This window comes from Lacerta agilis, chromosome 5, assembly GCF_009819535.1.
Source record: "Lacerta agilis isolate rLacAgi1 chromosome 5, rLacAgi1.pri, whole genome shotgun sequence".
NCBI lineage: Eukaryota > Metazoa > Chordata > Lepidosauria > Squamata > Lacertidae > Lacerta > Lacerta agilis.
The window spans coordinates 46,911,924-46,934,687 of NC_046316.1; the positions used below are offsets into that span (position 1 = coordinate 46,911,924).

General features: G+C 39.5%; 1 protein-coding gene across 35 annotated transcripts in view; it reads left to right on the forward strand.

The window, feature by feature from the left end:
- Positions 1 to 22,764, forward strand: part of ABLIM1 (actin binding LIM protein 1) — a 215,613-nt gene that overhangs the window by 79,831 nt on the left and 113,018 nt on the right. For all 35 annotated transcript variants that reach the window (XM_033149611.1, XM_033149600.1, XM_033149597.1 and 32 more), the window contains exon 2: positions 10,893 to 11,027. Coding sequence is in view for 11 of the 35 variants with exons in the window: in XM_033149600.1 (XP_033005491.1) it covers positions 10,893 to 11,027 (135 nt within the window). In the remaining 24 variants the exon portion in view is untranslated. The remainder of the gene's footprint in view (positions 1 to 10,892; positions 11,028 to 22,764) is intronic.

Consider the following 22,764-nt stretch of genomic DNA (forward strand, 5'->3'; position numbering starts at 1 on the left):
TCAGTCTGTACCTGTCTTCTAAATAGCCACCTGTCAGTTGAGAATTAGGAGCCCCACTGAGGAATGCAACAGGGTGTTGGTGGGCATTCCAGCATGGTGATGTTTTCCTACTAAGTGGCAGGCTTCTGTTAACAGCAAGTGCTTCTCTAGTGGAGGTCAGAAATGGGGTTATGTGGGTGAGGACAGACCTTCAGTAAGCAATAACCCATTCACTTCAGTGGAGAGGCACTGAAAGAATACAGCATGTTCACATCTGTAATCAGCAATTTCTGAGAGGGTGACCAGTTTGTAACTCTCTTAATAAGGCTGTCAGGTGACCCCTTTTATGCTGTTTCTTGCCCCATACTTACTACAGCAGTAATTTGGTTTTGTTTTTAACTTTTGATTTGTAAACCTACTGCAACTATGCACTCTTCTGCCAATATTCCTCATTTCTGAAGGCAGGAGAAAACTGAGCAGAACCCCAGATGGTTGACCAAAGTGCATAGGATAGGTTCAGGATGATATTATTCTATGTGAGAAAGAAGCTCCAGCTCCAGCTTTGTCAGAGTGTGTTTTCTTTGTATTGCTCTGATAGCTGTGATTTTCCACTGGGGCCAAATGATGTAATTAAGAGAATGGTGTTTGTACAATGCTGTATCATCTGTAATTTCCTTAGCAACACTCTGACTTTGTACACAAACTGGAATTTGACACCATTAAATGGTACTTTGGCATCTGCAAATATGCGGAAATGTTGTCATTTTGTATGTCAGTGAGACCCTCTGAGTAAGAATCCAATCCTGTCAGCTGTTGTTATGATGCATAAGCAAACTTGCTGTAATAAAATTCTGTTGATTGAGCCTGTTTGAGAAGGACTTTATTCTACATGTTATTGGAGCAAGAATTATTTTATTTATTATTATTATTTAGCAATACATAAAATAAATGTCATGGAATAAAAATAAAGTGATAACATAATAAAGGGGGAAAGGAAAGAAATGTATACTATATCATTATATCACCATAAGAATTAACAATTACAGTGTATATTTATCTAATATATAGATATTATTATCCAAGCACAGATATATTAGGAGTGCCTGGTGTGCTCTGGTCCATGGGGTCACAAAGAGTCAGACACGACTAAACGACTAAATGACAACAACAAACAGATATATTTATTTTTAACATACTGTATAAATGGGTTCCAAATTTCAGTAGACTTGTCCATGCAAAGTCTATGTCTAATCCTTTCATAAGTGGCAAAGGATTCTTAGGGGAAGCAATGTGCTTTACATTTATTTTGTGTATGCATCACTAATTAGTTTCCCATGTAGAATAAAACATTTCTGTTGTTGTTGAACAACAGAAGCTTAATTTATGATAACCTTGTGAAGGTGCTATTGTGGAAGTCAAATGAAGTCAGAGCAGGTTGTTGGTCAAAACTGCTTTTGACACCTGTACTATGACAATTTTTTATTCTGATCTGCTGACCAGAAAAGAGATAATAGCAGCTAACTCGAAAAAGTAGTATGCAGTTTCTATTGCCCATCATCTTTTTGTAAGTCTTTGAGTTGCTTTTGTGTAAATTATGACTAATAAATAGTAATAATAATACTTGGTTCAAGTGTTCACCCTTCTCAGAATTCTCTACAAACTTTGGAGATTACTCAGTTGAGAAACTGGGTGTGAGCTTGGTTTTCTGAAGGCAGAAAGTTTGAAAAACACAGAGGTGGTGACGGCAGTGCTTTTTCTTTTACAAGGTCATTTCCAAGCTGCACCAGTTGTATCTGGGAAAGTCTGCCTGCTGTCCGCCACTTGAAGTGCTGATCTTAGCAAATGGATAATCCATCCGTGCTTGGATCATCAGCATTTTCTCACCCTGATTAGCTTGCTTACAACAGAGATCTAAAAGAGAATGCAAAGTCAACATTGCTGCAGATGAAGAATAAAATCCCAGTCATTTTTCCTCTCTCTGAGTATATGATGGCATGACCAATAACTTTCGGGGTCAGTGTGTTTGCTTGGAATGCTGGTTTAGGAAGTTCAATTAATGGATTAAATTCAGATGGATTAAAAACAATACATTTCACTTGAATTCAGATGGATTAAATGAGCAGTTAGTTGTCTTTTGCCAAGCTGCCTGTCTTTGGGGACAAATATGGAATGCTCAATACTTTCATGGAAATAACATCAGTCTGCAAGAGGGTGGAAGTGGATAGATAATATTTATAGTTCTATTTGTCTCTTAAAGAGAGGTTGGGGGGTTAGTTCTCTCTCATTTTGCAGACCAGTTCCAAATGAGATGCATGAGTTGATGGAAAGCGCTTCCAGCTCAAAGGCTCCTGCACCAGAGCATAATATACAGTGCATTCTTCTTCAACTGCTAGTTTTCTGAAAGCATAGAAGAGCCTGACATGCAGGTGCTTCCACAAATATCATAAAACCTCCTTGCAGCATCATGTTTCCCTGAGTGTTCGATTTTCTTGCAAAACTGCAGGGAAACTTGAGATGGGAGGAAAGTGTTTTTCTGCACTTTTGGATTGGTTTAAAGCAGGACTATCAAACATAAGGCTCAGGTGACCAGTGCAACCTGGGCTTCATTCACACGGCTGTTTATACAATTTCCCTGCCATTTTTCTGACAGTTATTTTGTGCATTATATTTGACTTTCACATGATGTAAAAGTCAGTTCCAGAAAACTAATGGGATGTAATGGAATATTGTGCAAGATTAGTGCTCATTTCCATATTATAAGGTTCCAGAGAAAATCTGTTTGCAGCCCCCTCAGCCTGAAAAATCACGGGAGGTGTGCACATTTTTTCCACCTTTTCCAGTTTCATGTTGCAGCCGCTGAGGTGACAAGCAATGAAGTGGCATACTGAAAAGGTTAAGCCTGTAAGAATGGTGGAGCGTAGAGGGAGAATGGATGGCTTGGAGGAATAACATATGTGAATGACATTTGCTGCAACATGGCGGTAAAGCAGTCAAGGTATGACTGGCATGTGCAGCGTGAAAGAAACGTTACAAAATGGGACAAAAGTGTGAACCTTATAATCAGTTAAACTAATGCAATGAACCCCACTTGTGAATGCAGCCCTACATACCCTTGTCATGCTCCATACAAATGACTGAAGAGTCTTCAGAGCTAGAAAAAAAATCCCTTAAGAGGGCAGTGAAGCAGTGGCTTGTCTTCTTGTGACTACCACTTGTAAGCTCTGCTGGAAAATTGCAGCAGGTGGATGGAGAGATTATTTTTTATCCGAGTAGATAAAAACAGTTATTTCTGAGATTTTTCCTGGAATATACAGTTTACATTTCCCTTTTTCATCTCTTTCTGCTCCCTTTTTAGTTAACAGCAATTTCATGTTTTCCTCTAGGCATGTGTTTCTTAACAGCATTGCGACACTGCAATCATTAAGAACAATTCTCTCGCTCTTGAGCCTGGAGATATGCTGATGTGTCACATACTATGTATAGCTTAGTAAGAGGAGCAGGAGTCTTGATAACTGTAGTATTGGGGGGGAAATGGGATAGACAAAGTGAAGCAATAGAGGCCAGGCAATCTGTATTCTGTCTGTGACCAAGCTTCACATTGTGTGTAGATCAAAAGGAGTTTTGAAAAATATATAAGATAGTATTAAGGAAGCCACACTTCCTAAAAAGAAACAGTAATTATGCACTGGGTTTTTTAGTGGCTGGAGGTAGAGATGGGAATTTGGAAACTGGAAACCGAAACATTCCAATGTGGGGGATTTTTGCATGATAAGTTGATGAAAATTTCTGGAAATTCTTAACAGTAAGTAACACATTTTGAACCTGGACATTTCTGGGGTAAAGTGTTTTTCTTTTAAACATAAAACAGAGCTTTTTAAATTGTAAGGTATGCTAGCCTTCTCATGTGAATGTAAATACTGTATTATAAAGTGTTAGTCATAAACGTATCAGTGTTTCTGCTGTACCTATATAGATATGTTCGCTGTTCTTGTGAGCCCCTCTGAGCACAGTTTGGGAAATAAATTATTATTTTATTATTAGTTATTAAATTTGTTAGTCGCTTTATTTTGCCCAAGGCAACTCAAGCCAATTTAAACAGCCAAGCAAATAATTCTGATGATGATGATGGATCTAGAACAGGGTTTCCCAAATTTGGGTCACCTACAACTCCTATCATCTCTAGCTAGCAGGACCGATGGTCATGGATGGTGGGAATTGTAGTCCAAAAATGGCTGGAAACCCAAGTTTGGGAAATTTTAATGGGATTTTAATACATGATGCCGGATGACATCACTTTGTTGTGAGTTTTTTTTTCTTTTTGCTCTAATTTCTTGGTTGCTGTGTGTGTTTGGCAGTGAAGCTTACAGCTATATCACACATCTTCATGAAGTGGATCTTCCTGATTATCTTTTTAGATAGTTGCTCTTACAGGGATAATGAGCAACCCTAAAACAGCTTGAACTTTCTCATGTGGGAATTATGAATTCCGTCACTCACTTAAATATATATATTTTTAATTAGAATAGGACATATGGAACATATCATTTTGAGGAAGTTCTATTTCTATTTGGCTGCTTCCATTCCCCCCCCCCCCCCAATATGAAACTTCTAGGCACACAAACTGAACACTAAGCGCTTACCTGGCGCTTTCAGTGTAAAATTGACTCTCAGAGGTCAGTTTGACCTGCAGTGGATATGATATGTGTGAAGAAATTTTAAAAATGCATTGCAGAGCCAGTGAGGAAAGGGCAAATGAGAGTCAAGGACATCAAAGCGCACTGAACATTCTTGCAAACAGTATGACAGAGACCATGTATCTGACTGAAGGATTCCAGCTACTGGAAAGAAAACTGACTGTGTATCTCTAGAAACTTAATCACATATTACAACATTTCTGCAGAGAAGGTGCTGTGTAGGTGGTAGTGTATGATGATCCTACATGCATGTGGATGTAGAATTGTTTATGTTATAGTGTAGATGCATGTGATGGGTTAAATTATTATGCAGATGTACCTTCCATGTAGAAATTCTGCATGTTATGAAGTAGCCTGACAGAAGCAGATTACCTTTGGAGTTCAAAGTGGTGGTAACTGGGGATCCATGTATGACTTATTATGATAATGTGAGAGTAGAAGGCCATTCCATTCATTTCCCTACTGTTTACTTAGCTGATAAGGTTAAGGTTAAAACTCAAATCTGATAATTCTACCTAGCAATTTAGGTCACTGAAAGTGAGTGGAAATGTGTAAACAAAAGTGAGGAGATGCTTTATTTAGAGAGGTTGATAGCATCTTTTGTTTCTAATGCAGAGTTTTTTTTAAACTTATGAATATGAATATTGAAGGGAAAATGCACTGTTAATTCAAATAAGAAGACAATTTTGCAACTAATGACACACATACTCCAGGTGCATAGTATCCAAGACTGGTCCAAATCCCACTCAGACTTCTCCATGAGAATAAAAATACAACAATAATAAAACAAATAACTCATTAACTGGCTGTTGGATGGTCTCATAGAGGTGTGCTTTCCTGTCCTTATGGAAGGGTGTGGTTTTTACAGGTGAACATGATCAATTGCTAATTGCCATTTTATACCCTAACATCTGAGCTTCTCTCCTGGAGGAATGACCTCATGGGGTGGTATTTCTAAGAGTACGAAGACATTACAATTGTAATGCACATAAAGCGGATTGGGTGGTATAAATTGTGCAGACTCAGGAACAGAAAAAAATGATGTGTCTTATGAAATTCAGCTGGCTTCTAATGAGCATCTTACAAATTGCATCTGCTGCCTAAAATATGCTCAAAACATTCTGCTTGCTTTGAAATTAAGGCTTCAAAGTTTCTTTCTTTATAAAAGTAGCTTTGCTTATGTAAGTATAATATCCTTGGACAAATCATGGCTGTTAAGAGCTGTTCCAGAGGTGTGCTTCTAAATATAGAAGATCCCAGATTCAATCCCTGGCATCTCCAGGTAGGGCTAGGAGAGATTCCTGCCTGAAATCATGGAGAGCTGCTGCCTGTCTATGTAGATAGTGCTGAACTAGATGGATCGATAGTATGACTTGGAATATGAATGCTTCCTGTGTTCATCAAGCTGCTACAAGTAAATTTAGCCTATGCTTATTGTTCTGGGTAAAAAAGTGTGGTGGTGGTGTTTTGATGGTGATTCAGGATCTTTCTCAGAGGATCTAGAGTATGACTATGGAAGAGATTATACCACATGTATTTCTAATGAAACTATTAAAAGAAAAGAAAAACCCATATACTCCCAGTTACAGGTAGGTAGCCGTGTTGGTCTGCCATAGTCAAAACAAAATAAAAAATAAAAAAAAATTCCTTCCAGTAGCACCTTAGAGACCAACTAAGTTTGTTCTTGGTATGAGCTTTCGTGTGCATGCACACTTTTTCAGATACACTGAAACAGAAGTCACCAGACCCTTATATATAGTGAGAGAGTGGGGAGGGGTATTACTCAGAAGGGTGGTGGGATTGGTTGATTGGCTGTTTCCCACCACCCTTCTGAGTAATACCCCTCCCCACTCTCTCACTATATATAAGGGTCTGGTGACTTCTGTTTCAGTGTATCTGAAAAAGTGTGCATGCACATGAAAGTTCATACCAAGAACAAACTTAGTTGGTCTCTAAGGTGCCACTGGAAGGATTTTTTTTTATTTTTTTATCCATATACTCCCAGTTTTTTTCCTATTTCAGTGCTGTGCATCTCCTTTCTGCTGCATGCAAGGTCACCTGTTATTGGAGAGCTTTACCATGTAATGTATATTTCCAGTGGGGCAAAGGTTTATTTTAAAAAAATAGCTTCTTCCCAAGAAGCTGAATTCAGTTGCTGAGCTTCAATTTCAGGACTATGGGGAGTGTGGCTGGCCATGTAATTGCGACCATCAGATATATTGGTCAGGATGTGGCTGTGAGATACACATGAGGCACAAATAGCAGTATTGCTACAAATACCAAAACGATATTTTGCCTCCGGAATTTGTATTTCAATCAGTGCAGGAGTGCTACTTCTCCATGAGGGGTAATCTGTGGTGTGACATGTGGAGAGAGCATATGTGTACAAGGAAGACATAGAAGGATTGTACAGAGAAACTCATGATGAAAATGTGTAGTCCTCATGGTTGCAAATAGGGAACGTACAAAATACGACAGTGGTAAGCAAGAATGTCTGAGCAAAAAAATGGTATAGATAGATACAGCTTTCAAGAATTATAATGGTGTGCTTACAAAGGAATCTTAGTTACCTCTGAATAGGCAGCTCATTTCTCACACATACTCAGTTTTTGAATGCACACATTTGTCTCTTCTGTTGAAGTGAAATATTAGTATGTTACTTGAGTGTCGCCATGCCTGTTTCAGATGAATAGGTCACAATGAACCTGTGAACCAATGAGAAATATTTGAACGCCTCTGGAACCTCCCCTAACAGTTTTTTTTTTAAATTCTTATTTAGTTTCTAGGATTTCTGATCACCCTGACTCTCTGGAGGGGTTGGGCAGAGCAGGGCTAGAAAGTGAAGGGCAAAGGTTGACTTGGGGAACTTTAGAATTGGAATCCCAAGCAGTTTTGGTTCAGTTTAGTATTGACTGTTGCTCATTGGAACTGGTATGGCAGAAGGCAGGGAGCCCAACAGAAGGTGGAGCCAACAGATTGAATTTTGTTCCCGTTCTCCTCTCTGGTGAGTTCTACAAAGGCAGCACTCACCAAAGAGGAGAAAGCTGACAAGCAGTGCTACCTCTTGGACTGATCATAAGTAAGAAGGCAGGCAGGCGGCAGCTGGCTGAGAGGGCAGATTGAGGTTGTTGGGGCAGCATCCTATCCACCCAAATAGATCAGCGTTTTCTGGTTAAGTTATTTTGTCATTGTCTGGATTCCAAGGGTTGTCTTCTTAATGATACCTTGTTGGTGTGGGTTGGATAAACGGTGTTTTTTTTTAACCTTTTAGTGTAAACAAAAGAATGACAGTTGCTGCTTATGTATAATACATCACTTGCACAGTGCCATTTGTCCTTGTGTCATAATTTCTACTTGGCCAGAAAGCTAAATAAAAAATAAGGCACATTTAATATTTTTGTAAAAAAATTGTCCTGCTTTTTCAGCTTTTGAGTGTTCTGCATCTAAGCTTTTTGAGATGTTTGATTTGCCTTTAAATTTTGTGGAACACTATCCATTGTTTTAGAATATAGGGGTGGGTAGGGTTTTATCGTTTTTCTGTTCTGCTGATTTGTTGTTGTTTTTTCTGGTTACACAAATTCTGCAGGATTTTATCGTGTTTACCAAATTTACCAAAGATTATAGTGTGACAAAATAAATGTGTGTGCACCATAAGTGGCAGCGCCTCCATCGCAATGTTTTTCATATGACTTAAAAACTATTATTTATCTCCATCCATAGTAAGACTTCTCCCTTGTTACACTTTGTTGCATCCATATAAATTTTCCATTGGCATACAAAGAAGCTATGTCACCAATCTGTAATTAGTGTCTTCCACAAAGGACAATACCAGTAGGTGGCTCTTTGTAGGATTGTCAATCAAGGCTTTATTGTAAACAGTTAAAATTACACCAGCAACAGATAATACTGGCTGCTGATGAAATGTTGAAGATGCAGGTACAGAGAGTCTGTATAGTCTTTGATTAATCAGGTTTGAGACTTTGTTTATATGTCAGTATCACTTGACAGACAACTTAAAAGGCTTTTGTAGCACCTCACTTATAACTTTGGATTTTGAGAAGTCAGTACAGAAGCTGGAAGAGAAAATAGCAGAGAACATTGCCGTAGTTTTCAGCTGGCAAGCTGTGGCCTACAACCTCAGGTGGGTCACACCACCAGTTCCAGGATGGTCTTTTGTAGATAGGGAGAGAGAGAGAGAGAGAGAGAGAGAGGAGGAGGAGGAGGAGGAGACAGAAGTGTACAATGAGAGTGCAAATGAGAAAATTGTGTGTGTGTGTGTGTGTGTGTGTGTGTGTACCGGTAAGTGTAATAGAATCTTGGAGAAGACTTCAGCTGAGGGATTGCTAAATAGGAAGAGAGTCAGCATTAAGTTGTCAGGACTTCTACAGTAATATATCCACAACACCAAGAGTAGGACGAAAGCAGTTTACAACCAAACACTAACTAATACAGTTTTTCAGACTCAACAAGCTGCCTCATAGCACCTGTGTTTTCATGTTAACAGGGCCTGCAATGATGCTATTGCTAGTTTTATTTTGTAAGTGAATACCCAGTGCCTGGGGTCTTCATCCACCCCCTTTCATAAGTACTGTGTTACCTCAGTTGCCAGTTAATGCAGTGGTCTTTTTTGGGAAAGCTAATAACCCCAGTCTTGTAATCCAAAAATAGAACTTCATTACTTAAAGATTAGGGAGGGTTCACCGAAGGCTGTGTGCTGCTGGGGTCTTATTTAGACATAATTGCTAATTAAAACATTAGTCGGCATTCCTTTTAGTGTTTTGTGCACTCATATGGATTAAATAACAGGGCACTGTAAATAGAAAACAATAAACCTATCAGAAGTGTGGTGGGTGGCAGAGGTTAAAGAAAAAGCGTTTTGTCTTCCTAGCTGTTTTGCTGCCATAAAACATTTTAAATGTGAAATTTGGTACTATAGAATTACATTAATGGACACCACACCTTTCCACTGTAAATAGAATAGATGTTTGCACTCCTATAAACGAAGCAAATCTACAAAAAGGGAAGGAAGGAGAATTCAAAGGTTGAAACATATGAATGTAAGCAAAGTGAGAGTCTTTTTATGTTCCATTAATTCCAATAGACTAAAATGAAGGACATGTCTTCCTATATCCTCTCCTTACTCATGATTAGGAAATTGGCTGCAGTCCATTTCAGCCCATAATATGGCATATAGTCAAATGAATGTCTATAGATTCCTCAGGTGGAACAGCTGAATTGAAACCTTTATTTGTTTCTATTGGGTAAAACTATTTCTGTGCCATCATATCAGTAAATATGAGGGCGATTTAAAATGTTAAAACATAAAATACCATTTAAAAGTGCAGATGACTGACTATTCATGATAAAAATTCATCAGCTGCAGGGCGTTGTCGACATGAAGAAGTCTTCAGGAGATGCTTGAAAGTTAAAAGTGAGGATCTCTGCTGGGAAAGTGTTCCACAGCATGGGGGCCAGCATCACTAAATAACCATCTTCTAGTTGAGGCTGGTCTGACCTCTGTAGCTCTGTAAAATATTTAAAATTAGCAACTACTCCAATTTTTTGGGGGGGGATTCTCTGCATCCCTAATATTACAGTGAACATTTATACTTTAGCATGCTAGCAATATTGACTGACATGTCTTCCTCATAATTATTTGGTTAAAGAGCTGTTGAGTTTAGATGGATCCAGAAATGAATGTTAGCCTGACACAGTTCTTTTCTTATTATCCCTGCCCCTGCTTCTGGTATTTTCTTACTTTGTATGAAGTGTACATCACACTGTTTTTATGTGACCCCCTCTTTCAGATTCTGAAGAGGTACATCCCAGGAGTGTTTGAACACATGCTTTTTAATGAAAGTGTAGATTGACTGTCAGGCTACTGAAGCAGAATGCAATTCACAGGAATCTAAAATATTTGGCTATGGATGGAAAGCCTACAGGTGTGGCAGGGGTATCACTTAAGCCCAGTGGATCTGGCAAATCACTACCAGTGGAGCTCTTATCACAAGTGTGAAATCATTGAGCAAGCTATAGGAAAGCGCAAGCAATGTCAGATGGTTTGACATTGCTTCTGTTTTCCTTAACCACTTTCCCCATTGCTCCCTAGTGAGTGTCATACATATTTTTAAAAATGCATCTTTTTGGTTAATCCTCTGTGAGAAGCTGGACAAATCTGAAAGAAAGTCTTGTGCATATAATTTCTTATTATTTTTACAGTGGCGCATCCTCAGGAGCCTCAGCATTCCACAGAGAAGCCAGTCATCCACTGCCATAAATGTGGGGAGCCATGCAAAGGAGAAGTGCTTCGTGTTCAGGCCAGGCATTTTCACATCAAATGCTTTACCTGCAAAGGTACTGTGAAGCTCATTTTTCTTACAAGCTTATGAACTTGCCTCATCAAATTGTTCACTTAGCTTTTTTCACCCAGAAAACATTGTAATGTATTAGTTGCTCTGGCTACCCACCATGCGTGTGCAGATGGGATCTAGATCAAATGAAGAAGAATCTCAGAATCTCAGAACTATCTCCAAAGTGTAATGAAAAAAGAGCACCACTTAAATGTACAGGCAAGTGAGCGGTATGATGCAGTGGGTAGTAGACTGTCTAAGGTGATTTACCTAGTTAAAAATCCCTTCAGCTGATTACTGAGTGGTTTTGACCCTGGGCTTATTCACACTTACCTTTTGCCCCACTCTTGTGTGTGATGCGCTTGGGTAACTCGCATAGAAGATCACAGATTGACTAGACCTGAGCATCTGTGTGGGAACAGTATTGCAAGGGAGTTTACATTCTTCAAAGAATTTTACAAAGAAAACTATTACAAAACAGTAGAGTGGCTTGGCAAAAGGGAAGCAGGTATGTTTCATAAAGCAGTCTTGCACAGACACCCATGCCTGATCTATCTTTAAAAAAAAGAAGTTTCTCTCATCACCCCTGCCCAACAAAAAATCTGTTCCTCGTCTTCCACCCTCCCTACTCCAGTCTATTACACATGGGTGGGATGTTGCCCTCGCATGAGCATAGCACAATAAAATGTGCTTGTTGCATGCTTTCAGTGTTCATTGAGAAGAGTCTAGTGTTTCCAGCCCTGAAATCATATGATTATGGTTTGAGATGCAGCATGGTTTTTCTGCCCTGACCATAGCTTACATCTCAATAATTGTTTAGACTGTGATCTCTCAGATATGACAATTTTCATCAGAACCTTCAGCTGGGAGACTTCCATCAGCTGTGACAGTGACATACAGAAACTCACTGCACATATACGCTCTCACTCCCCCAGTTCAGGCATCATGATCAACAGCAGCTTGGCCATTGGGAATGTGCTGCGGGCACACATGCTCTGCTCCACCCTTTCATAAGCTGTCCCTTTCCTGCACTCTTCTGGTTTGCAATAACCATAATTTGTTCTGACATTCAGATTGTACCCATAGTTGGTCCAACCAGCAGTAGTTTGCTTCCAAACCAGAATAAGAAGATAATTTGAAATGGTAGTTTCTGGTTCTGGTTTAGAACAAACTATGAGCCATGATTAACTACTAGTTTCCTCCACACAGTTAAAGTTACAAGGGGTAACTTTAGTGAGGACGAGTGCCCTCATGCTAGATGGCCAATGTCTGCAGCGGCAAGCCTGCTCTTCTCTCCCATCATCTCATGGAAAGTATAATGCTTAAAGAAAGCTGCAGAGAGCAGTTTGCCAAAACAGAGCAATGGTTACCATGCATGAGGATGCCCTCCCCATATACATACACGTGTAAGCTATAAACTCAATATATAAATGTGTTTTAATTTGCATGCTGAAGGCAGCTACAAAATCAACATGGTGCGAAGCAGTTCCTCTTCAGACAATGTACATGAATGTATTTATTTATAAAATTTGGAGTTCCTTGGGGAGTATATCAGTCAGCCTTTGTCCAATTTGCAAAGCAGAACACATCTCCAACTCTTCTTTTGATTTTTGATTTTTCTGTGCTGCCTCTTGCATAAATCAATGGGATGAAAGTGGCCTGTCCCTTCAGTCTCATTAGGTGTCTTTCTTTTTTTTGAATGCCACTTTAAATTTGCCATTCACCAAGGTGATAGCAAGCCTGGAGAATATCTTTCAAGATCCTCATGAAATGCTTAGAAGTTGACTTTCCCCCAGTTAAGGTGGAAATATTTTGCTTAAGAAAAAAGCCTATGGAGGTGGTGGTGATGTCATTTATCCAATATAGTGTCTATGCTCCACTCTCTTTCTCACCTGGGATTGTTTTGTTCTCCCAATGCAGACTATTTAATCTAGACTATTTACTCTAGATGCTTGCTTTCTAGGGTAGCTAGGCTAACGTTCTGTCTCAGTGATCATAAGTACTAGGTGCACTATTAAACCTAGTATATAGTAAAAGATTCTGTCACATCATCTGCTAGAAACCCAAATGCTCAATGTCAGGACATTCTCTTTTTTGTGAGAGGGGGGTCTTGAAAATGCCATGATTCTCTAATTATAAGACACAGTTCTTACTTGCATATACATAGGTTTTATAAAGGCTGCAGTGAGCACTGCTTCCCTTTGCATCTGCTCCCCTGGGTGGATAGATCAGACACTTCTGTTGATGAAGCTTGTGATATTACTGGCAGTCAGGCATTGGTCAACAGCACTTTGTCAGGCAGCCAAGCAGTACCCTCGGGGACTATATAATATTAATTTTGCAAGGAACACTATAAATAACTACTTTGCTGAAAGTGATTTTAGTTGAGTAATGTGGACAAACACTAATAGACAAAAATACAGTACAAAAATAATATAACCATTAGGATGAAATGGACTACATAGAATAGAGTTAATAGACCTTATGCATGTTTACTCAGAAGTAAGTTGCCTTGTGTTCAATGGAGATTACACCAGGTGCACAAGATTAATGGCCTTACAGTCTTATCCATGTTTCCTCCTAAGTAGATCAGTGTTTTAAATAAAATAAAAAGAAGTAAGTCCTGCTTATTTGAATAGGGTGTATTCTCAGGTGTGTATTAGTATGTAGTCAAATTATTATTATTATTATTTCATTTTATGTGCATTATAACAATTATAACAGATGAAAATTAAAAGATAAAAACCAAAGCTATAAAATAGGAACATAGAAGGAACGTGCATTTGACTTTGCTTTGAGGGGTGTTCATGTTACCACCTCAGTGGAAGTGTGGCAGAGGATACAGGGTCACACAGGCAAGCCCATCCATGCCAATGTCTATATGTTAAAACTATATCAGAAGGAGTTCTAGTCATATAACAATGTATGTGCTCACATAGAGATTCTCTTTGCAATGAAGAACCATGGCCCAAATCCACATTACTCCTTTGCTAGCACTCTGTGTGTATATTAGACTAGAACTACTGTTTGTCAGGAAATGGCCTACTCACGAGCAGGACCCTGGCAGAGCCACATGCCCGACTGGCATGTTCCTGGGCGATCGTTCGGGAGCTTAAGCATTCTTCAGCCCAAACATCACAGCAACTGATGTGGGATGACACCAGCATGCTTACTGGATCCGCAGAGGTTTGCGCAGCTTGCGTGACAGACCACAGCAACTCAGCATGTAGGCTAATCTACTTTATTTACATATAAAACACACACGGAGCACTGCAACATGGCTCCCTCTCTCTCTAGCATCAGGCAGCAAAGAGAAAGGACAAAGGACAAAAGTCCCACTTCAGGGAACACTGTAAGACAAACATCCTGTCTTCCGTCACTTCCCATACCGTCATGTGGTAGACAATAATCTCATGACTGCACACGGGGAATGAATCTCCAACACTGTTTTGTGGGTTTGTTTGTTTGGCTTTTTGTTTTTTGTTTTTGTAAAAGTGACTAGGGTTCCTTCTTATGTACTTTGAATACATGATATCAGAAGTTCATGGTGTCGGGGCAATGGTTGTCTATGTGTCTCTCTGCAGCCTTCTTTTAATATGCGAAAGGGGTTATGTGAACTACATTTGGATAACTGTTCTGCCTTCAATTCCTGTTTGTATGTTCCTGAACTGTTGCATTGTATTACCTTCTCACTGGATTAGCCCTTACTTGGAGTGTCACATTTTCAAAGATTCTGGTGGCTGAGAAGTATGCTTCCCCTCACAATCTCTTTCTCTCTCCAGTTCTACCTGATATAGTCTTTAGCAGCTTTGCTGGTGGCGTACAAATAAAATTATATATGTATGTATATATTTCTTTTAGAGTTCTATTACAGGATTTCATACCTGCTGCCATCATTGACTGCCCTGATGTAGCTTAATAGAATATATTCTCATTCCAACTTTGTGGATAACTTGTTTTGCTATGGGTGGTTGTTAATGAAGATGTTTAAAAGCTGCTGGCAGATTAATAATTTGCAATACAAGCAGCCCAAGCAGTCACATGGAGAAGGGTGAATAACCTCTCCAAGGGTAAAAGAAATTTAGATGTGGCTCTGCATTATAAAGTGTAAGAATAGATGGTGTTACTTTTGCCAAATGAATGTTGCGCTTGTAGCTTTTTATTTTTTAAAAAACTACAGGTTGATGCTGCTATGAGTGACGCATTCACCTAAACTGAATATTTGATTAGAAAGCTGTTCCACTACTGACAGACTGCTCTGATAGTTTGCCAGACATGAGATTGAGGCTACACTTGTCAGAATTAATCAAAGACTGACACCCTGATCCTAAACACATTAGTTAGAACAAAGCCAAGTCTCTCTAGAAATCAGTAGGATGTACTTCTATGTAACACATTCAGCATCAAGGATTTCCAACACATGCTGAAATTTAAGCAGGACAGATACATTTATTGTGTGATAACTGATGTGTTCCAAACTATTTTTCATCTCCAAGTTTATACAGCAAACTGCTTTGCAGTTTTTCGTTTGGGGAAAGATGCATATTTTTTTTACACGAGCATATTCTGTTGCTTCCAGAGAGGAGTTTGCAGCCACTCTGCTCTTTGCTTGGCTTTCTTTTCACTCCTGCACTATGCTGAAGTCAAGGTTTGACTTAGCATGCCTTCTGAATTGGAGCTTGTGGTTAAGCTTTCTTCTCACTAACTGTGAGCTGTAGCTGAGGTTTGTGCAGCAAAACTCTCAAACCTGTTCTCAGGTGTGCTGAGATCGTCAGAGGTGTAATAGCATCCAGGCTGTAAAAATCAATCTTGCTATCTTTTAAAGTATTAATTTAAAATTGTTTCATTTGCTGAGACTGTTCTTTGAAGAAAATTATGTGACTTGACCGAGGGTCTCAAAATGAGATGAACAAAATACAGTGTGTGGGGTGGGTGAAAAATGTTTTATTCGCAGAGGCTTGGAGAGAATCTACTTATATACTTGAGTATAAGCCTAGTTTTTCAGCACATTTTTTGTGCTGAAAAAAGCTGCCCTCGGCTTATACTTGAGTGAGGCGGGTGGTGGGGGTGGCGAGAAAGAAGCCCTTTCTCTCCGCTCGTGCCGCCACCCGCTCTCCCCAGTCAACCCTTCCTTAAGAAGCGTACAAGAACAGCGGTTCTTTACTCTCCCCAGGCAGCTTGTTCCATTCCTGAACTGCTCGCATAAATGCAAACTTGGCAAAGGAGGAAGAGGAAGGAGCAGCCCAAAGGGCTGCTTTCGGGCTGCTCATTCCTCCTCCTCCTCCACAGCGGCAAAGGTGAACCGGCTTATACTCGAGTCAATAAGCTTTCCCAGGGGTTTGTGGGAAAATTAGGTGCCTCGGTTTATATTCGGGTCGGCTTATATTCGGGTATATACGGTATGTGGTTTTTAAAATGTCATTTATTTACAATGCTTTCTTTTCTGCAATTTCTTTTCTGTTGTTTACTTTATTGCAGTGCTTCCCCCCCCCTCAGCTGCCAGCTTCATCTATATTAGCTCAGATCGAGTCTAATGGTTTTCTAGAAGTGATAGTATGTCTTTCTCCTCTGTGTTAAAGATAAATAAATCAGCAAACCCTCTTGAGACTCCCAAAAATAACATTCCAGTATTATTATAACCCCTGATCCTAGAAGTAGACCTGAACTATTCTGTACCAATTGAAAGCGGTCTGCATCCATTGTGTTTTTATGCCAGTGCTCTATGATCAGAGACACTACGGCTATTTCTAGCTCTTGCTGAATGCTGATAAAGAACCAGCTAGCTAGAAATAGTGGTGGTTATCCTTAAGGAAGTGAACTCTTCATGATGATATGCAAAGAATCTCAGTCATTCAGCTTTTGACCACAAGCTATACTTAAAGAGGGGGTAGTTAACAACTCTGTTTTAAAGTAGCAGTTTTTGAGGTTGCATAATAACAACGATTACGTTCTACTTGGGTAGTATTATTCAAAATGTGCATAAGTTTATTTTCAAAATACTAAACTCTTAAGCATTGCTATATACAAACTTCATTTATTAGATTGTCTGCAAAATATTAATGTTTATCTTATTTGCATTTCTGGGTATGTCCAAAGGATGTGGCTCTTCTTCAGTATATATCTAGGAGATGTGCTCTCTACTTCAGAGTCCCTAAGATCAGTAGCCTGAGTTGGAGGAGCTTCTGACAAATCAATGGTTCTATTGCCCTGACAAAGCAGAAGTCTAGACTTGGAGTATTTTTACCACGTCTGCCAATCCAGCAGCTTCATAGTGCCTGCCAGTCAAAAGGGTTAACATTGCACACCCATTCCCCATTCTGCACATGAAGAAGACTCTGTAGCCTGAGAAATCACAGTTGACACTATCTCTCGCTTGTCCAGTTTCCCAGCTCTGGGGTTCCTGCTTCAAATACTGGAATCTTCCAACAGTCTTCTTTGTGAAACAAAAACAGTCCAATCTGATCACAAGCCATTAAATGGTCACAAATGGCAATCAAATTAGTACTTCCAAATAACAACTATGAGAAGCTGTGGAAGACTTTCTTGAAGGCTTCTTTGCAGGTTAATTACCATAATTGCCTTTTGTTTGGAAATGAACATAAATTAAGAACAAAATTCAGAATGGTAGGACAAACTTATTGTCTATCACCTTCTGAGTTGTGTAGCCTTTTCTTTTCATATGCATCTCCATTATTAATTTAGTTCTTCTCCTCTTGGAGGCCATTAAGAACTGGCTACCCCATGAATAAGCAAAGCAACAGCAGCCAGGAAGCCAAACTGCCATAATCATAATTTTCACTTACTGCTGCTTCACCAGCTGGGACACCTCAGTCAGTGGATGCCAGGACAATGGTAGTCACCTGTCTTTGGTTGCTCCGCTCCGCTCTGTTGGAGGCAGAGTTATGCATGTCATGCCCTGTGCCCTCTAAGCTAGCCTCCCGCCCTCAGTGCATTGACTATCATGTCACCAACTACAAAGTAAAGATTCAACTTCCAGTCCAGCCAGCTTCTGTAGATGGACTAGGAGGGTGCCATTTTGTCTTTTGCCTCAGGCAGCAAAATGTTTTGGACTGGCCCTGGAAGGCACTAGTGAGATTAACTGTCAGCATCACCACTTCTTTATATAGGCCACATGCCATTTCTACTATTTTAATGTTGTTCTCATCAGTTGTAGGTAAACCACTCTGGATTTTTTGTCATCTGAAGAGGGAGGCAAAAAGGCTTTCAGCAAATAACAATGAGGGCATTTCTCAGTAGTGTAAACACGCTTGGGAGCCCTCATTGTCTTCACTTTAGGATCTGGGATTTCTTAAACTCTTAACTTCAATCTAGAGTTACTTTGTAAAAAATTGGATCAGCTGTACTTCATGAAAGAAGAAAAACTAGAATCCATGTTAAGCAGACTCCTTAGCAACCATCTGGAATGTGGCTGGTCTGTTAGATCTTTTGACCTTTGCTCTGTCAGCCAGCTTTATCCAATAACTCAAGCAGAGAAAACAACATAGAAAATTGAGTTGGGTGCTGCAGTGGGGATGTCAGATGAAAGGAACGGAACATTCTGTCTTACAATATCTTATGAATGTAATGTGAATTATAGTGTATCAAGTATATAACATAACTAACAATTTATTTATTTTTTAGTCCCATCTGCTGTTCTTTGAAGAAATTAATGTGGCTTGGCTGATAGCCTCAATGAGATGAACAACATTTGCAGCATGTGTGAGACAAAAATTGATAAGTTCTCAGGCTATAAGAATCTTCTTCAAATTAAACCTTATTTTATTCCTATAAGCTTTAAGGTTGACAAGTGTGGGCACTTCATTATCCTTTATAGTGGGGAGAAAATCTTGTTTTATTAGTGGACTAAGAAAGAAATTACACACTAGAATTTTGAAGGAAGGCTATTAAAAACTTTGATTGATGAAGAATGTGATATTTTACCAGTAGGTACAGGCTAAGCTGGCTTGTACAGTGCTCAGTTTTTCTTAGACAAGGAAATTGTACTGGACCAGACTCTTAACATATCTACACTGTTTCACTGTATATGTGGTTGGCTTTACACCTGGGAGAGTTGAGGTCATCTTTGAAGGAAGCAAATCACAAGTTTGGGTTCAGGTGACACAACAAGCCACACTCTGGTTTATTATGGCAGTAGCAGAAGCAAGAACCTTTGAGTGGTGTTCTTGAGTTTGCTGCTTCTTCACATTACATCATAGCTTGTTTTACACTATGAGTTCTATGACGTGGGAACCAGGTCATAGAAGGATTGGCTGACTGATAGAATAAGGTACTAAGTTCCCATAACAATTAGTGCCCTACTGACAATGTTACGACTATTGCAATGTCTTCTTGACCTTGTGTGTGTTAAAGTAACAAATGACATTTATTGTCATACATGATTATCCATCTAGTATAATTAATTCAAATTCCTAGTGCCTCTTGGCCAGCTTTAAGAATCCCGAGGACTTCCTAAACTTGGTCCAATAACAACAGAGTTTCATCAACAGCTATACATTTCAAAGAACAGAGCAAGAATTTCTGGGCCTGAGGAATTTTTTTGGCATAGGTTCAGCCAACTCTCGAGATATGGTTGCCAAACTTGACACAAGGGTTCCTGTGATGGGAATGGGTGTCTATATTGAAGTTTGTGTGGTGGGCACGATTTGAATCAGGTGGACTGAAACATGATTTTGGTGTGATTAAATCCAAATGTTTGCCTCTGTGTATTATGATTGCAGCCATTCTTGTTTAATTGGTGGTGGTGGTGGGGGTGCATTCTGAAGACACATTTGCAACATATATTGCTATTCATAGGAGACAATATAAATAATCAATCAGGTTTTGTAACCACAGCAGTGACCAGAGGAGGAATGATTGTGGGAGTAATACAGAAAGAAGAAACGCCACGGTACACCTGCATCAGCACTACCAGACACCTTTGTCTGCCCCAGCTGCAACAAAACATGTCTCTTCCATATGTGTCTCTACAGCCACAGAAGGCGCTGTAACTCCCCAATGGTTTGACTTAATCCCCCAAGATGTACTCTTCCATTGTCTCTCAAGACAGATAGATGCCAACCAGGAGGCAATATTTCAGTAAGATTTACCTCTCCATTAAGCTGCAGAGGGAGCTGTCATGGTGTTAAGTCCTCTTCGTGTAACTCTTGATGGCAGACATTTATTTAGGACAATATAGCAAGACACCATCAAGTGACTATTTAAGACTTCAGAATATTTTCATATTTAGGAATGTTGGCATGATCAGGTATGTAAACTTGATAAGGAATCATAACTCACATAGCTCTCCAGTTTGCTCTAAGCAGACACACAATCTGAATTTTCTTTTACTGGAGCATACATCACAGTTCCCTGACCCCTTCATTCTTTAATTGTTAGTCTCCGAACTGTATTGGCCATGGTGATCCAGAAAAAGAAGATGAAGCTTTTGCAACATATCCTTTGGGAGACAGTGGTTTGTTTTTGTTTGCTTGCTCTTTAATTAATTCAGGAGGCCCCTTACGTCTGTGACCTGTTTTGGCTTTTGCATCATACTTACCAGATGTTTCCGTGGGATACTATTTTAAAACTTGAGATACACTAAACTAAAATCAGTATTAATCTTTTAGTGAAGCCAGATTCCTGCAGGGCTCCCTCGCTGGACCATTCAAGCACAGTTGTGATTATGTAGCTCTTTAAAAATAAAGCGCATGAAGTACAAACACAGAAACCTTCCTGCAGCCTTTGTGCTGCTCCTGTTCTCCAGCATTGCATCAAACATTTCTTTTGATTTTTTTTTTTTGGACATGAACAGGACTAGCCCTTGCAGCAAGGACAGTTGCACTGTTTTGATGTGCTGTTTATCTCGTTTATGTTTTTCTTTTCCTCTGCAGAGATCAGAGAAGTGCACACGGAGCTCTGAGGCAGTCTTCTGTTCAATTATTGGCTCAAGCCCTAACCTACTTGGCTTCAGCAATGGTCATCTAATGCAATTGGGCCATTTTATGGGCTGCTACCACTGGAACAGGGCTAGCATGAATATAGCTCTAGATAAACAATCCAGTAGTACAGTCTATCGTTGCACACTTGGAAGGGAGCCAAGTGAGGAAGGGGAAGCAAATATATAAGAGAATGGATAGTACCCCACTCTTTAAAAATATATGAAAAGCCTTATGACTCCTTTCAAGTGAGTGATTCATTGTTTAATGCATGACATTATATTTCTCTTTCCAATGATTCTAAGGCTTCTCATTTAATGCTAAAGTTTGGTAAACCCCCCCCCCCCCAGTTTCATTATTTAGTGTTTATGAAGAATGCTAAAAAAAAATACTAATCAGGATTAAATGCAATATATCCACTTTTCCATCTATAATTAAAAGTAACATTTTAAACTGGCCTCAGACACAGCTGGTCTCTGTATCAGAAACACATCTGGTTTCCAGTTGGACATGAAATTGGTAAGTTGACTTTGCAAGCCTCTTTCCCAAAGATTTAAATTTAGAGCCTTCCATGCTATTGATTTATTCAATTCACTAGTAGTTTTGAACTCTGAATATACTGTTATCAGAAGCAGCTTACCTTTCTGTGGTTCTCTATCAATAAATTCTTCAGAGGGCAGACTGTCTGGCACCGCTGAGAATGACTTAATATCTTGGTAGCAGTATTTATGAACAGTATTGTTCAGTAACATCATAACAATATGTATTATTCTCACCTCTAATGGCTGCATTAGAAGACATAATTAGATTCTATTCATGAGGAAAGTATTCCACCAGAGCTCATTTAAGCTTTGTAGGGGGGGGGGGTGTAGAGAAACTTGGTGTGGCAGTTGATGAGGATGCAACTTTATTCTATACATGGCCCACCTCCCTCCAGACTAAAGCTCTGCCGTCATTGTGTGATGTGATTATCCCATGCTGTGATATGCTTTGCCTGCTGTGGAATGGTGTCTGATGTAGCTGTTGCTGGATAGCCTCTGGACCAGATTGCCCACTTACCAGTAGAATAAAACACTGCACTGTGTACTACTGTATTCATAAGTGCTGGTGACTCTCTTAGTGATGCTTGAGGATTTTTTTTGGGGGGGGGGTGTTCCTCTCTAGCCCAAGGTGACTCCCTACAACTGTGTAGAGTGCTCTTATAGGAATCTCTGAAGGCCATTTAATGTTGCACAGAAGGAGATGCCTTATTTCTTTAATGGTGAAGAGAAAAAGGGATACAGGGGCAGGGGAGGAAACTGTGGCTAATCGATATCCCCTGAGACAAGTATCTGTGTGACCATACACACTGTGATAAATGCACATTTGGAAGCAAAATAAATGAAAGCCTTTTATTTTGGAGTTTTCAGGGGAAATGTTTTGCTTTTATACATTATGAAACATGATAGGAGGAATAGCCCCAATTTCTTTGGGAAATACGTGTTCTGAAGGAAATACCTTAGGGGGGCAAATATTTATGGCTTCCATAGACCACTTGACCAATTCAGTCATTAAAATGCGAGAGATTCTTTATTAGAGCAGCTGATTTGGATAAACAATGGTAAAACATTACTCCTCTAATATTTCAGAGTGTTCTACAGATATCTAGGCTTGCCTGAACTTGTAAAAGGGGCAGTTTATATGATACAAACTCAGAAGGCAATCCACATTAATATCAGCTCCTGCTTGTCATGTTGGAAAGCAGGCAGATTGTACACGGCATCCAAATGCACAAGCGTGAGTAAACTAGAGAATCCCAGTTGGTGG